Raw genomic sequence first — 15,271 nt, forward strand, 5'->3', positions numbered from 1 at the left:
TTGGTGGCACTGTGGAAACAGCCAGCCTGTGCTTGGCTTCCTCTGAACAAAACACAAATTTTTGTGAATAACAAATAACCAGGGACTGGGTGAAACCCCAAGGATACCCCAGTGGGGTCCCACAGATGAATTTTGGGGCATTCCCTGCCTGGTCTGCAGTAGCTGTGTGCAGTGTGACAGGGGAGGGGGTGACACTTCCCTCCCCCCCACATTCCTGATAGGAACAGAGAGAAATCACCCTTTGCTTTCTAAAGAAGCTCCTGAAACAGGCAGAGACCAAACCTAGAGGAAAATGAGACTAAATCCAACAACAATCATACTGAACTGTTTTCAGTGACACTTTCCAGTGGGAGGAAGAAGGAAAGTGAGAACTTTACCTTTGTGCCTTGAGAAGGAAAGGCTTCCTCGAAGTCAGCCAGGATCTGCTGCCCCAGCTCATTCTGTGCTGCCTTCACCCTGAAGGGGACACAGGAAGGGCTTTGGTGGTGGCTCAACAACCTCCCTGCAAGGTGTCTGAAACACCACCGGCTGCATGAAGGTTTGGAAGGGATCAAAAGGATGCTGAAGAGAAAACATCCAAATTAAAAAGGTCTCTGTGGCAAAACTGGGGGCGTGTTTGCTCCCTGAATGACAACTGCCCACAGCACTGACCCCTCAGCTGCAGCAGAACATGTCCTGGGTTCTCCTGCCCTGCTGCCATTCAATATTTCAATAAGGGCCAGTTAATCAGCTGAGAAATCAGCTATTTGAAAATCCTTTAATACCAGTGTGATCTACTTTTAAATTCATTTATGTTGACCACATTTCAACAGAAATATGTTTCTAACAAGTAAAAAGCTTCACAATGTCTCAGTCTTTACCACGAACCTTTCACAGTTCCAGGTGTACTGATCCACTTTTAAATGAATACTGCTGGCAGCAGTTTTATCCTATAAATTCTCCATGTCTTAGAGAAGCATAAAAGAGCAAAGGTATGAAATAGGAGTAGAATAAACCACAACCTTGCTCTTTATTTGGCTGGGAGAATAAAGCTTCCAATTTCCAGAAATAAAAGTCAATACAGCTTAATTGATACTTCTAGGGAAATGGAAATGCCTACACACTAGAAAGTGCCAAAGCAAACAATGAGGCACTTACATCCCTCTGCAGCCCTTGAATTCTTCCATCAGTTTTTATTACACTGGAAACACTTTCAGGTCTAAACTGATCACTCAAACAGTGGATTTTTCCACTGAGATTGATACTTCAGCAAGACTGGCGACATTTACTGTTGTGAAAATGTTTGTTCAGACTATGGGGAGAAGACTTGGGAATTTCTTTTGTGCTTGTTTAAGACTCCTCAACCTTATCAAGGAACGATCTGCTTCTTTAATCTTCCCATTTGAGTTCCATTAGTAGCAAAAACCTATGAGATGATCTGGCACTGCTGGATCCTTTCACGGTGCCAAATGCAGAAAATTGTAGTCCTTTAAAAGTGATGGTTGAAATATAACTTTATATCTGTGATTTAACTGGATGTATGACCTGCCTTCCCCAGGATTTATTGATGGGGATTTTGTTGGAAAAGCTTCCTGCCTGCAATGTCAAAAATAATTCTCACTTAAGCTCTCTGCTTCACAGGAATGTTCAGAAACTCCTCTGCTCTTCCAGGTAAAGATCCCCAGTTAACAACTTCATAAGTGGGAAACAAAAAGAATTCACGAATATGTTGAAACAGGAAATTTAATCAGTAAGGAGGAAGCCATAGCTACAGGTTTACTTCTGCTTAAATTCTACAAGCAAGCCCTAGTAGTTCATGTGAGAAAGCATCACAGAACCAAACCCTTTGATTCTCCAGGAAAAGAAGTGAGAAAAAAAAGACAAAAAAAAATTACACTGAACACAGATTGAAATTCTTTATCTTTTAAATCAGCAAGAAACAAGAAGTGTGTAGAATTAGGAGTCACAGAAATTAGTGAGTTTACATGAACAACTGGAAGCTATTAGCAGTGATACTTCTTTCCTTATGAGTGGCTATGGGGACCTTTCTATTTGACAACAGCTGCAGTGCAGCACAGTGGAGGCACTGAAAAGAGCAGCAGCCAGATTCCTAAAGACTCAACAAATTTAAAAGAGCCTCTGTCAAGCAGTTAAAAGCCCTGTCCACAAGCTTTGTTGTTTTAGGCTCTGATTCAGGAAAGTACTTAGGGGTAATCTTAATGGGGATTCTCATATCCTTAAATTAAGAAACTTGCAGGAATGCCTTGCTCAACTGGGATGTTAAAAATATATATTTTTAAAAAAATAGGTCTTGCATCCAAATCTCTCAAAAGCAAGTAGGGAGAAAAAGTTTGAATTTTTTTTTTTTTTTTCCTTCATGTTTTCTAAGAGAGGGACAGGGCAGAGCTATCCAAGCAGCCAGAAGTTTAGGTGTGTGTGAGCAAGGACAGGGAGCCCCAGTGCCCTCCCAGTAAAAATAATTTTTAATATAACCACACACACACACAATCAATTATTTTCAGAATTAAAAACACACATCCAGAGGCAAGAAAACCTTTCTGCCACCTCTTTAGAGCTCAACTGCCTTAGGCAGAGAACATGGGGGGTATTTGCTTTAGCCACTGGAGATTAATGCCCCCGTGGAAAACTGTCAGCTTTTCAATAATTCAGAATATTCTCCATGCAGTGGAAACTGAAGTGATAAAAGCTTCAAGATTCAGCACTGAAGGAGCTCCCTGCACGTGCCTGAGGGTGTGTGTGGAACCACTTCACCAAGGGAATGGGCTCAGCAAGGCCAGGTAAGAGATTTAGGATCTCTCAGAGCCTCAGGTGGGTTTGATAAGGGTCTCTTCCCCTGGGTAGGCTCCCCCAGAAATGTGCTGGGATATCCCACACAGCAGGGAATTGCCTTTTCCTGGGGTTGCCAAACCCTCTGGTTATCCAACCATTAATGATTTCTGTTTCTTTGACTTCTGTTTCATTATTAGTGGCTTTTGTTTTCCATTTCCCCTGCCTTAAAAAAACAAAAACAAGAAAACCCACTGCTATGTTTCAAATGACATTCAATTACTAGAAACCATAATTCCTTTAGCCAAAGCTACCAGAAATCTTAAACCACGCCTGGCAGCATGCTGAGATAAAAAGAGGCTGAGCCAGCCTGTTTTCCTGTGGCAAACTTATAATTCTCTTTCTCCTAAATACTTTCCAGGCTTTTTTCCACTATCTGCTAGGCCTGCAAGACCACTTTTCTGGGTGGGTTTGGGACCACTAATTGTACCTCCCCTCCACAGACAGAAAACAAAAGAGGATTGAGAGATAAGAAAATATTCCTGTTTACTACCAATGCACTGCATCAGAAATTGGTTTAGGAACACTCTTATGAAAATATTTACATTTGGCAATGAACTGTGACATTTTTACATCAATACTCAACAGGATCAGCAAAAGAATTACTAATTGAACAACTAATTGAGAGTTCAGTCCAGGTTTCCAATGAATCCTTGCAGTGGGATTTTTGCTTGGTTATTTTCAAAGGGACAGAACAGGTGGAAAACAACATTAAAAACACATCATTACTTCTCACAGCATCCAGGAACAGCAACCTAAATTGAATACCCCATGACAAACAGCACATCCAACACCAGGCACTTCTCCTTCCCATGGTTTCCCATTCATACTTGGCTTCACTCCATTCACACCATGAAAAAAGAGGCTTTTTATTTCAGAAAGCAACAGAATCTGCTCGTTTAGCAGAGTATATAATGGGCTTATTGTATATAACAGACACTGGTTACTGTCACAGGTCTGTGCCAACATCTACTAAAGCATTTCTTGCCTTCCCAAACATCCTAGAGGCTTCACTTGTACCATTAGAACAAATCCATGAGATACCAAACCCCAGCAATTTCACAATCTAAAAATATCCCTGCAAGAAGCCAGGCAAACTTCCTCTGATGCTTCAGGAATCACGAAAGGATTTCCAAGTAAAAGAGAGAAAAGTCAACTCCAAACCAGGCTCTAACACACAGCCATGGAGTTAAACTCCAAAAGCAGAATTACAGTGCCATGGACCTCCCTGTAGGAATTTTCTGCCTGGATGTGGAGCAGTAAAGAGCTCCCAGCAGCACCCTAGAGCAGCTCCTTTCACCCCACAAGCAGCCTCCTCTATCACTACCAGATGGTGCAGCTCTCTCTGTATAAACACTGGAAGGAAAACCCTGCCGAGGCAATTCTAAAAATAGGAGGAACAGACTTTCTTGAGCTTTTCAGATCCTTATCTTGAAGGGAGAATAAAACAAAAGAAGTTTTCCTCCATGTCCTTGCCAGTCTTGCTGGCGTGACTCGAAACCACTGTGCCTTTTAGCAAGAACCTGAATTGGTTTTTATAACAATCAGCAACTACAAAAGTATTAAATAATCATCCACCAGAAAGGGAAAACCAGCCAGAATTCTAGACTAAGGCTTAAATTATATTTGGCCTTAAAATGGCCAATGACAGCAGGTTTCTGCCCAAAGGGCATTACCACTCTGGAAGAAAATGAAGGAAGCAAATCTTTCTGAGCACAAGGTTGGAATAGACAACAGCCTCAACTCAGAAAAGCACTGACATATGTTTACATTTCCTTGATGTTCATGTTCATTTAAGCAAATGCTTATGGTCAAATGCTTTGTTAAACAAGGCCACATCCCTGCTCTAGATTTAGAGTAGATTTTTCTTCTGCTCTGTTTCATGGATTCCATCTGTGTTTTCTGGAAGAGGTATCTATACCATAAAGAAAGTCCAACAGATTTACATGAAAACGTTACAAACAAATCATTCAAACTCTGTTTCCATCACTAAACAACACAGGGAGCCAGCTGCTGCCTTTGCAAAGGGAGTCACCAAAAAAATTAATGACTGTGTCTGGAAGACTCCTTTGGGTACCTCAGAAATGAGCAAAGTCACCTCAGCAAGGCACAGCAACGTCCCCTAGAACAGGGAGGACCTTGTTCCTTCAACTCCCAGCTTTCATATCCCAAATGAAGCCAAGATCAAGGAGAAATGGTGGCTTAGTGACCACTGAGCCTTCACCTGCTACTGCTGAGGGTGGTGGGGACTTGCAGCAAAGCTCACCAAATTTAAGTGTAACTCCACTTCAGCAAACCAAAACTGTACAAGCCCAGCAGAAGAAGATTGGCTATAAGCCTCAAATCTCAGCAGAACTGGGCAACAGGAGCAGGTTTTGGCATTAGAAACTTAAGGTGCTCAGAATACCCAAGTTTGGCAAAGGCACAAGGAGAAATCCTGCCTGCCTAAGCCCTGGGGCACTGCAGGCTGACAGCAGCTCATGGTGAGGCACGAAAGGGCCCAGACATCACCACGTGCATGAACAGATTTGTGCTTCATGCCAGGCTGCTGAGCTCCATCACTGAGCTGAACAGAGCAGGAGAAAGCAGCACCTCAGGCCTCACCACCAACACCTGCACGTGAACATCACACACAACAATCTGCACTTCCATGGGCTCCTCCAGGTGAGAAAAGGAAAATCCAGCCAGTAAAAAGCACAGAGCAAGTTACATCCACACTAATTACTGCTATTGAACAGAATGGGCTGCTCCAGATTTCAGCAAATTCTGTCCAATTTTAACCTGTTTGTTTTGGCTGTAAAGCAGCCCCAAGGACCATGTCCAGGCTTCACATCCTTGAGACTCTGAATCTGCCTAAGATATTTCCTACCCTTCCTCCCCAGCAGGAAAGGAAGTGCTCAGGGTTTGAGCCTTTTACCTTTCAGAGAGCTGTCGAATCTGAGGGATCCCCATGTATTTGTTGAAGTGCTCCAACACATTCACAACACCTTGGAGAAGGTTGGCAACTTCCCCATATTGTCTCCTCCTGGTCATAGCCCTGCAGAGGAAATTAAAGCTTTACAAAGGCAGATTCAGTAAAAATCCTGGGTGGTAATTCCACAGGTGACTTCATCCCCACTGGGTCACACTGGTCCCCTACAGACATTTATTTTTCTAAAATACACAGCTCTTCATTAACATTCCAACGCAGCATTAAAATTTCACTTAAGCGATGCTAAAATAAACCAATCTGGCACACATCTAACAATGCCTCAAAAAAAACATAAATGTCAAAAGCAACACTTGGCAAGGAACATGTAAACTACTGAATGCATCCGCTTCCCAGTATGGGTCCAGAGGCAGTAAATGTTATTTCACTGTAATGACCTGAGTGAAGCCATTCATCATCACACACAAAGTGTGAGTTAAAGCTCCTCTGGAGGAGAATGATGCTGAAAAGCCATTAGCCTTGACTTTTCTGTTAATAACTTTCACAGGAACTGACAGCAAAAAAAAAAGAAAATCAAGTTAATTTATTTTTATATCATCCTTTAGGATCATTCCAGTGGAGACAGCAGGCTAAGGAAAATTTTATTCTCAGCACTTCACGAGCCGGCGTTCGTGCAGGGTTTGCTACAAACCAAGAACAGGCTGTGCAACTTCACAGATGCAACATGTAAAGAAAGACCTGTGTTTTCCTAGACTGTGTGTTCCTCAAGCATATTAAAAAACCCACAATGGATTATTAGAAATATTTAACGCCCAGTTCATACACAGTACAAGCTGCAAGGTTTCTTTAAACTCTTGCTGGAATGAAAACTGGAGTAGACCTTTACCAAAACTCACTGCAGTTTTAGATGAAAGACTGACAAAAATCCCTCCCAAATTCCCAAGAGCACATCCCTAATGAGGATTCCTAACAGGCTGTCCTACTCCTTAATGAAGCCAGGCTCATTCCTTATCACCAAAGATCAACAGAGCAATTCAAGCAATCGATGCTGCAAACTATTAAACACAACAACACAGGTTGAGGGTCACTCAGAGCAACACTGCCAGCAGAAATCCAGATTCTGAAGCAAAATTTTCTCCAAAAAACCAGTCAGGCTGTGACAGACCACAGAGGACACTGCACAAAAACTGGGCAGTGGTGTCCAAGTGCCACCAAGAATTCCCAGACTTACTCCAGAGAATCCACCCCTCCTGCCAGCATGTGAAGGTGGTTGAGGGTGGTGATGGAAGTGGTCAAGTGACGTTTGGCATGATCCAGCTGCTTGATATCCCGGGTGATTTCCTTCACCTAGTGAATGAAAAAGCATTCTGGTTAAATATCAACCCCCAGCAATGAAATTTTCAGGAGATAAGAAGCCACTCTCTCCTCTTTGGGACTGCAGAGGTGTCAGCTCAGCAGCTCTGTGAACACTAATAGCTTCAACACAGGCTCAGTAGGAAATTACCAGCCCGTCAGGACCAAGGACAAAAATGTTACTGACAGGAAAAGTCAGTGTCCCCTCCCTTTCAAAGGTCAGAAATAAAATGCTGCTCACCATTTGTTCAGATTTTTCAGCCTTGTCTTTAATATCCTTAATTTTACCAAAGAGCTGTTGAATGGCTTTTTGGGCTTCTTCCAGGGCCTGGAAAAGAAACAAGGTCAGAGTGGAAAAAAAAAATCTGCATTCAGTTTTCCCCTTTCTAAGAAATACACAGTTGCTCTTAACAGTCCCTGGGGCTGGGGCAGTGGAGGGGGAGCAGCTTTCTTACAAAGAAAATACCAGCAGCACAACAAAAGTCAATGTACCATGTTGGAATATTGAACCTGAGGGGTTTCAGTATCCATTTTACAATAGTGCTTTGGCAAAATTTCATCAAGATATTTTATGAAAGCAGCTCCTTAAGGTTACTGGAATATATTTTGACATACTAAGTGTGGAAAAATAGGTAGAACTTACTCCTGATCAACACACATTTAGAGCAGAAAAACGAAACCTCCGCAAGACCTCTACGCTCATCATTAATTATGAATAAAAAATACACACACAGAACACTGAGTGCTTGCCCAAACTCCTTGCTGAATTTGCAGGACATTATCCTGGTGGAAAACACGATGCTGATTCCTTTAGAATGAGCAGCTCAGCCTCCCACCCACCTGCAGGAGGAATGGCTCTTCCTAAGCACAGGTAAAAAGGTCGAGCCCAGGAAATGGCTCTCACCTGGATTTCAGTGCTCTTTTCTTGGGGCACCTGGTTTTTTTAATACAACCATGGCACAGCCTGACCTCACACAAGCAGTGTGAACCACACGTGGATTCAGTGAGTGAAGCCACATGTCCAAAATCACATGTCCAAAATCTGCCTTCTCAAGTAATTCAACACGTTTTGCCTTCCCAGCCTGATAACATTTCCAGCTCCACTTTGTTCCCTGCTGTTAAGCAGGCTTCTATCCCTCTGTTTTTATATCCAGTCCCATGACCAAGGTTACAGCACAAGCTACAAGTTCCTTCAGCAAATAAATTTAACACATCTTCATTTGGAAATGGATGAGGAAATTATCTGCCAGGGTTTTTTTGCTGGAATATAGCTGGGTTATAATAAAAGTATAAAAGCTGGAGATGGTTTATAATTCATTTTCCAGAGTGGGGGGGAAAAATCTCCTCTGAAAAAAATCTTCTGAATCATGTGAAAGTTAACACTTTATGGATTGGTGTCACAGAGCTGCCAGATGTTCACTGGGGACAAAAACACACAAAAATGTGCTGCAGGGTGGTTGCATCAGAGCTGAACACCCCCAGCAACCTCTCCCTGCTTTGAGAATTAAATTTTCTCCTCCATTAAAAGGCCTGTGGATTAATTGCAAAGCAAAGAAGCAAAGAATGATCTTTTAAACATATTTAGTTCTGTCTCTGTACCCACATTATTCAAGTGGGTTATTAAGCAAGCAGCAACTGTCTTGCATGGTCTGAGCTTTGGTAGGTCAGTATAAAATTAAGGAATCAGCCTGAAATTCCTTACAGATGCCAACTGCTGTTTCCCTTTGCTTCAGCACTAACAGCAAATGCTGATTTTTCTGCACAATCCCAGAATTCAGAGCTTCTTCAAAAGAACCTATTTCTGTAATGGTGATATTGAATAATTGTGATAACAAACAACAAAGAGCCTTTACAGGAAAGTGGGTGAAGACTATGATCCTGCTGCTCAGTGGAAAGCAGCACACTCAGGGTGGGCAAAATCCCCACCTAAAAACTGCCCCCGGAACACTGAACAGAGAAAAATGGGATTCTGTCCCTGTGCACTTAAAACTGCCAAAAATAAGGCAAAGTGGTGTCATCACCTGGTCCTGACACTTTCACCTCCTTAAAATCTCTGGAAGAACACAAATGAGACAACACGTGCTCTGCCCCATCTGATGAATTAAAGAGCTGTGGTGTCCTGCTGCTGTGAGAAATGTGGCTGGCACAGGGGGAGAGACCAAACAGCAGCTGCTGTTCTCTTCCAATCCTGCCTCACATCCCTCACAGAAGGGGAAACATTTCTATAACTGTTCAAAAATTAAAAAAAAAATAAAACAAAGACAAAAACAAACTCCACTCAGGGAGTGGAGTATCATTTACATCTAGAGATTAAGACATTTCTTCAAACATTTGCTGAAAGCAACACTATGTAAAAATCTATTTTTTTTTTTAAAGTCAGGAGGGCCCCATCAGACAGACCTGGTGGGAAGCTTAGAACACAATAAAAAAATGTTAATTCATGCATATGTACAATTAAAAAGAACCAGAAGACAGTTTAAGGAAATCAATGAAACTTTTTGTGCTGTACATTCTAACCATAGCATCTGAGAGTAAAATACTGTGTGAACAGGAAACAAATAAAGAAAATTAACCAATACTGCAAGAAATCCCTCACCTTCCCAGTCACTATAAAGACAAAGTAAAGCAAATAGAAAAACAAAGGAAAAACAAATTTCAAATATAAGAAAACACCTCATATTTAATAAACAGCATTATGAGGGGATAAGAAACAAAGATCTAGGGTATGAAAGTAGGTCTAATTGCTCAAGGTGTATTACAGAAGTTTATTAATGTAACTAATGACTATTCTTTCAGCTGTAAAAGAGAGGGGAAAACACAGCTACACTGTGCTGGAAAAAATGCATTTCCCTTCACACCTTGCTCCTGCTAGAACAGCAAATTATTAATTTTGAAAGCATTTTTCTTACTGCTTTTGTTACTATTTTATTAATAGGTTTCTTTTGGATAGAAATTCTAAGGAAAATCAATCTCAAGAGGATAGGAACTGCTTTTATTGCAATCTGTCAGGTTCCCATGATGGATGACAGGCAGTGATGTCCCAGTACTGGGTTCACCTTGCATTACTAATTTATTGGTTTCCTCATCAGTGCAACTGGGAAACATGTAAATGCACACACCCCAAACAGCAACCAGGAGTGAGCTTATTGCATTTCCTTCCCTCCACCAGCAGTTCATTCTGGGGGCAGAGGACCACAAATAAATAAAGAGACTGGAGCCATAATCTGTTGTGGTTATATGAAACAAGGATGTTGAAACGAAGGTTGCGACGTACTGGAAAAACACCATATGACTCTAATCAACAACTGAGCCTGCAAGCTACAATTAACCCATCAGCATTATTTATTCAACTTTATGCAACCTCTGAGTCCCAGCACCAGCTGAGAAATTTGGTGTGGAGAGGGCTGGGCTGCTGGGAGGCAGAGCCAGCAGTCAACCGAGGCTTTTTCTGTAATGTTTGACCCCTGGGCTTCCCAAGTGCTCTGACAAGTGTAAATTTAGCAAATAGGGCAGGACCAGCCACAGGGGGAGAGGTCCAGACCCAGAGTGCTTGGTACAAGGCTTCAGCCACAGATCACATTCCTCTTTCTGTGGTGTAGTGTGTCCAACACGTCCTGGATGCAGAGGGGATGTCCTGGTTCCAGCGCTGCCTTGCAACTCTAAATACCTCAATAAAAACTTGTTCTGATGCAGAAGTGGGAATAAACATCCCAGCCATTAAAAAAAAAAGTAAGGGAATAGAATTTGAAGGTAGAATATTGGACTGATTGCTGAAGTACTCACCCATAGTTTGCATAATTTATGAATGTAAAACATTTATCCTAAAATCCAGAAATCCATACCAAGGATCTTGTTTTCTAATAAGTGGGAGCTCTTGTGTTCTTCACAGCAGAGAGGGAATGCAGAAAGCTGAGACACCACACACAGGAGGGGCAAAACTCAACTCCAGCTCACAGCCTGAGCTCAGGTAAGGTGGGCAGGCAGTGAGCAGCTCTGCTGTTTGGCAAATTCTCCAAAGCTGGAGGGAAAAACACAGCCCATGAATCAGCCACAGCTCTGCAACCTCCCTCACCTTGAGATGCGACAGGGAAAAACTCCAAAGGCACCAGTGTAAAACAATAGGGAGCAGAGGTAAATCATGAATCACTGAGACACTGCCTAAAATACAGCTTTTCTTGGCACTGTCCCAGGCAACTCCTGAGGTCAGACCACACATATTCCCTGTGTCACCTTTTCACACCAGATCTTCCAAGCAGCAGAAGGAGGGAAGAAAATAACCCAAGCGAGAGGTGGGACAAGAGCATGACTTGTTTGTTAAATTTGGAATTGATGCATTCTTTAAAAGGTTATGTTCCAGTGACTTACAGTACCAGGCTGACATTCATACACACACAAAGAAAAAAAAAAGAATGTTAGCAACAATTATTCCAGCCAAAAAAAAAAAAAAAAAACCAAACCAAAAAACAGCCCAGTGAATTGCAGTCAAGTCTCTCCAAATCCCTGCAGTGCTGCAGATGGACACAGCCTCCTCCTCCTCCCCTCCCAGCCCAGCTACTGAGCTGTCATATCCCCCATCAACCAGCAGCTCATTAGTGGGTGTGTTAATTTCTAAATACCTCTTTATGCATCCCATCAGGAATCTTGTGCAAGAAAATACTTCAGTACCAGGTAATGTGCAAATAGGAATAAAGAGGCCTGTGTGTTACTAGAAAATGTCATTGAAGTGGGAGAAAAAGCAAATTTTCAGATGATGTTTCCTTGCTTGGGGATTAACTGAACTAACACTGGCTTTTTACCCCAGTAGTGGTTAAAATATCTCTATCTGCTTGCTGGTGCTGTGCTAGAAACATGTTATTTTTATGTGATTCTAACCAAGATATAGTTCAACTGAATGTTGTTATTCACATCAGAAAGCTGCCCTCTACCAAGTGTTTTATAAACACATGACATCTGCCAAATTCACAGCATCCAAATGTATTTTTAATGTTACAAATAGGGCTGTGGTCATGATGCTGAGAATTTAATGCTCCTGGCCTGGACCCTGCTTTTGAATAGAGAGTGTTAATGCTTCTTTCATTTGCTGCCACACTTACAGCCCAGATCAATGAAAAGCTAGACCACGACTAAAAATAAGTTCCCATCCCCAATTCTCTGAGGAGCCTCAGCTGTGGAGATTTCAAAGAAACACTCTCACACTGGAACCAGCCTCACGTTTTCTGCTGCTGAAACCTCATACAAACGAGTCCCTCCAGATTGGGGAAGGATGGAAATTTACTTTGATTCTCAGACTGATTTCATTTTAGAGAAAACCCTTAAGATTTTCAGCCAGGGCTAAACCACTGCAGCTGAAGCCTGGGCTTGTCTCAGCACAGAACAGTGCCAGCTGATTTTCCTGAGCTGACAAACCTGAAGAGCTCATCACCTTGGGGTTTGATTTTAGCAGATTTCTACCCTGGGAGTTCAGCAAATAGTACATAACTACTACAATTGTCACTGAAGAAGAGAGTTTTGTGTCATCAGCTCCAATCTCAACCACTCAGTCTGCACAGGACACTTTATATCAGCAGATTACATCCAACACTGCACGAAGCTTAAAATTGCTGTAACTGCCCCTTCACTTAACCCCAAATCGTGCTTGGAAATCAAACCCCACGTTCTCAACAGCTGTACAAACACTGACAGATCACAGAGGTGATTTCTAGGTAGTTGTGGCCAAAACCTTGCAGCTTAACTCCTGAACTGCACCCCTGGGCTGGTGCAGAATCTCTCTGAGCTGTCAGGTTTTACTGCATCACCCAGCCCTGCACATTGGATGTCTGCACCACCTCAATTTTTACTGCATCACCCAGCCCTGCACAGGGGTTTCTAAAGGTGCTCATGTGCTGTGACAGAGGTTGGAGTGGCCTTGCTCCAGTGAGTAATTTTACATGAGTTTTACAATCACCTAATCTGCATCAGGACAGTGTGGCCATTTAAATGCTAATTGTGGGCATTGCATAATGTAAAAAGTAAAGCCTGTGGAGCTTCATCATGGTGGGTTACTACAGCTTCATCATCATCTCGTGGCAGGTTACTACAGCTTCATCACACAGCAGGTGAGCAGCCCCACGCCCAACATTAAACACTATTATCATGGAGCAAAACCTCCCCGTGCAGACACTCATTATTCTGCTTATCTGTTTCAGAATAGCCAAGCTGTGAGTGTCTGCCCTGGTGTTTCTGTTGACACCCTGATTGCAGGTGTTTGCTGCACCTCCCTGTGCCCAGGACACGTCTTGTCCTGCAGGGCCCTGGATAACCTGAGTGCCCCTGGCAATGCTGCTCACCCTCCCTGCATCCTGGAGCTGCCCAGGTCTGTTTGATCAGAGGGAAAGCACACTGAATTTATTTGGGAAGACAGTAAATGACTGAGGGACTCCAGCTGGTGTGTGTGCTGATGTGTTTGTACACTGCAATCGGTGTTATCTGCAATATCAGAGCCACATCTGCAATATCAGAGCCACATCTGCAATATCAGTGCTTGATTTCTGTGGGGGGTAAGTTTAGCAACCACTTGAGTTACATCAAATTTTGCAAGATGAATTAATATCCACGTTGATATGCTGGTTTGGGTTGGGGTAGAGCTAATTTTCATCACAAGTATGGGACTCGTTCTCTGCCCCAGTCAAAATCAGCACAGGTTCAGACTTTAAAGGCAAATATAAATGGGGGGGGGGGAAAGGACAACCACATCAGGAACCCTACAAGTTGGGATTTCCAAGTGGAATTCCTGTCAATTTACCTGCTATAAGCACAGAAGCAACACAGCTGGAATGAACACAACCAAACACCAAAAATGTGAGACAACAACTACAAAAAAAAAAAAAGACAAAAAGGGGAAATAAAAGAACCTTGAATACCCACAATAAGACAATCTCCTGCCTGTTTGGAATTCTATTTTTCAGGCTGGGTTTCTTGCTCTGTTGGCATCAAAGCCACACAGGACTGCTCACAGTCTGCAGCTTGCAGTGCCTTCAACACCACCAGCACCAGCCTCTTGCCAGCACAAACACAACCCCACTGCCAGCCTCAGGACAGGAACATCCCCACTGAAGCACAAGGCAAGGTCAAGCTCAGACTTGCTCCTGCCTTGCAGCAGATGGCAAAAGTTAGGCCAGCATGAGAATGAACAGCACTAGTTCTTCCAGGCATTCCATTCACCTGAAACCCTGTGCACTGAACGTGTTCTGGGCTAGAAAAAACTCAGTGTCTCTACAAGGGAAGGACATTGTCCAGCTGTCACAATTCACTAGGGAAATGACTCTGAATGAAACTCAACCTTTGATTTATTTTGGCAGCTCAGTCCCTGCTTATTATTCATGGGTTACAAAAGAATATTATGGGACTTTAATCACTCAGCTGGAGCCTTACAGAATCTGTGGCATGATTTTTCATAAAATATATAAAGTCACACAGCTTAAAATGCTGTATTTAACCCTGATCCATTCACTATCTTAAAAAGGTATTAAAATCTAACACTAGTCATATTTCATATGCTCACATTTCAGAATAATGACCCATTCATAAAAATCCAGGAGATAAAGCTTAGCCAGGGAAAAGAGAATTTTTATAACCGAAAGATGGTGCTTACATCATCAGGGGTTGTGACACAAAATAGCCCCCTCAGGTTTAATTTGTTATTAAGAGCTTGTGACAGTCAGTGCTATCCCAGCAGCAGGGACACATGATCACCCTCCAGGTGAGCCAAACCTGTGGCCAAGGAAGCAGCACTGGAATTTGATGGCTGGGAGTGAGCATGTGTTTAAATAAACAAATAAACAGCAGGAAAGTGCCTAGGGTAAGAGATGTGCAGGCACTGGGTGCCTCAGTTCAGCATGAAGCACAACCTGCAGTCAGAAAATCCACCTCCACACAAGGGGGTGCAGGTAAAGGAGGGAGGCTGAAGCAACAGCGCTGCTTCTTGAGCAGGTTTATGCACACAGAGCACAGAAACACCTCCCTGCCTGCCAGGCTGACACTGCCTGTACCCAGCCCTCACAAAGCTGGAGGGGACAAGACTCTGACTGTGGTGACACCACCCATCTGCTGCCCTGGGGAGCAGGACACTGCTCAGAAGGGCAGCAGAGGATCCCACTCCCACTGCCATGTGCAGCACCTGCATCC

The 15,271-nt window shown here is 42.9% G+C and overlaps 1 protein-coding gene across 3 annotated transcripts in view; it reads right to left on the bottom strand.

Moving 5' to 3' along the window:
* The window catches only part of VPS53 (VPS53 subunit of GARP complex), a 62,124-nt gene that overhangs the window by 36,332 nt on the left and 10,521 nt on the right, over nt 1–15,271 (bottom strand). For 2 of the 3 annotated variants that reach the window (XM_062506979.1, XM_062506981.1), the window contains exons 5-8: nt 7,350–7,436; nt 6,987–7,102; nt 5,744–5,863; nt 378–456 (exon numbers count right to left, since the gene is read on the bottom strand). In XM_062506979.1, coding sequence (XP_062362963.1) covers nt 378–456; nt 5,744–5,863; nt 6,987–7,102; nt 7,350–7,436 — 402 coding nt within the window. The remainder of the gene's footprint in view (nt 1–377; nt 457–5,743; nt 5,864–6,986; nt 7,103–7,349; nt 7,437–15,271) is intronic. The other variant, XM_062506980.1, reaches the window with a different exon arrangement.

The sequence above is a fragment of the Cinclus cinclus genome, chromosome 22 (genome assembly GCF_963662255.1).
Source record: "Cinclus cinclus chromosome 22, bCinCin1.1, whole genome shotgun sequence".
In the NCBI taxonomy this organism is placed as follows: Eukaryota; Metazoa; Chordata; class Aves; order Passeriformes; family Cinclidae; genus Cinclus; species Cinclus cinclus.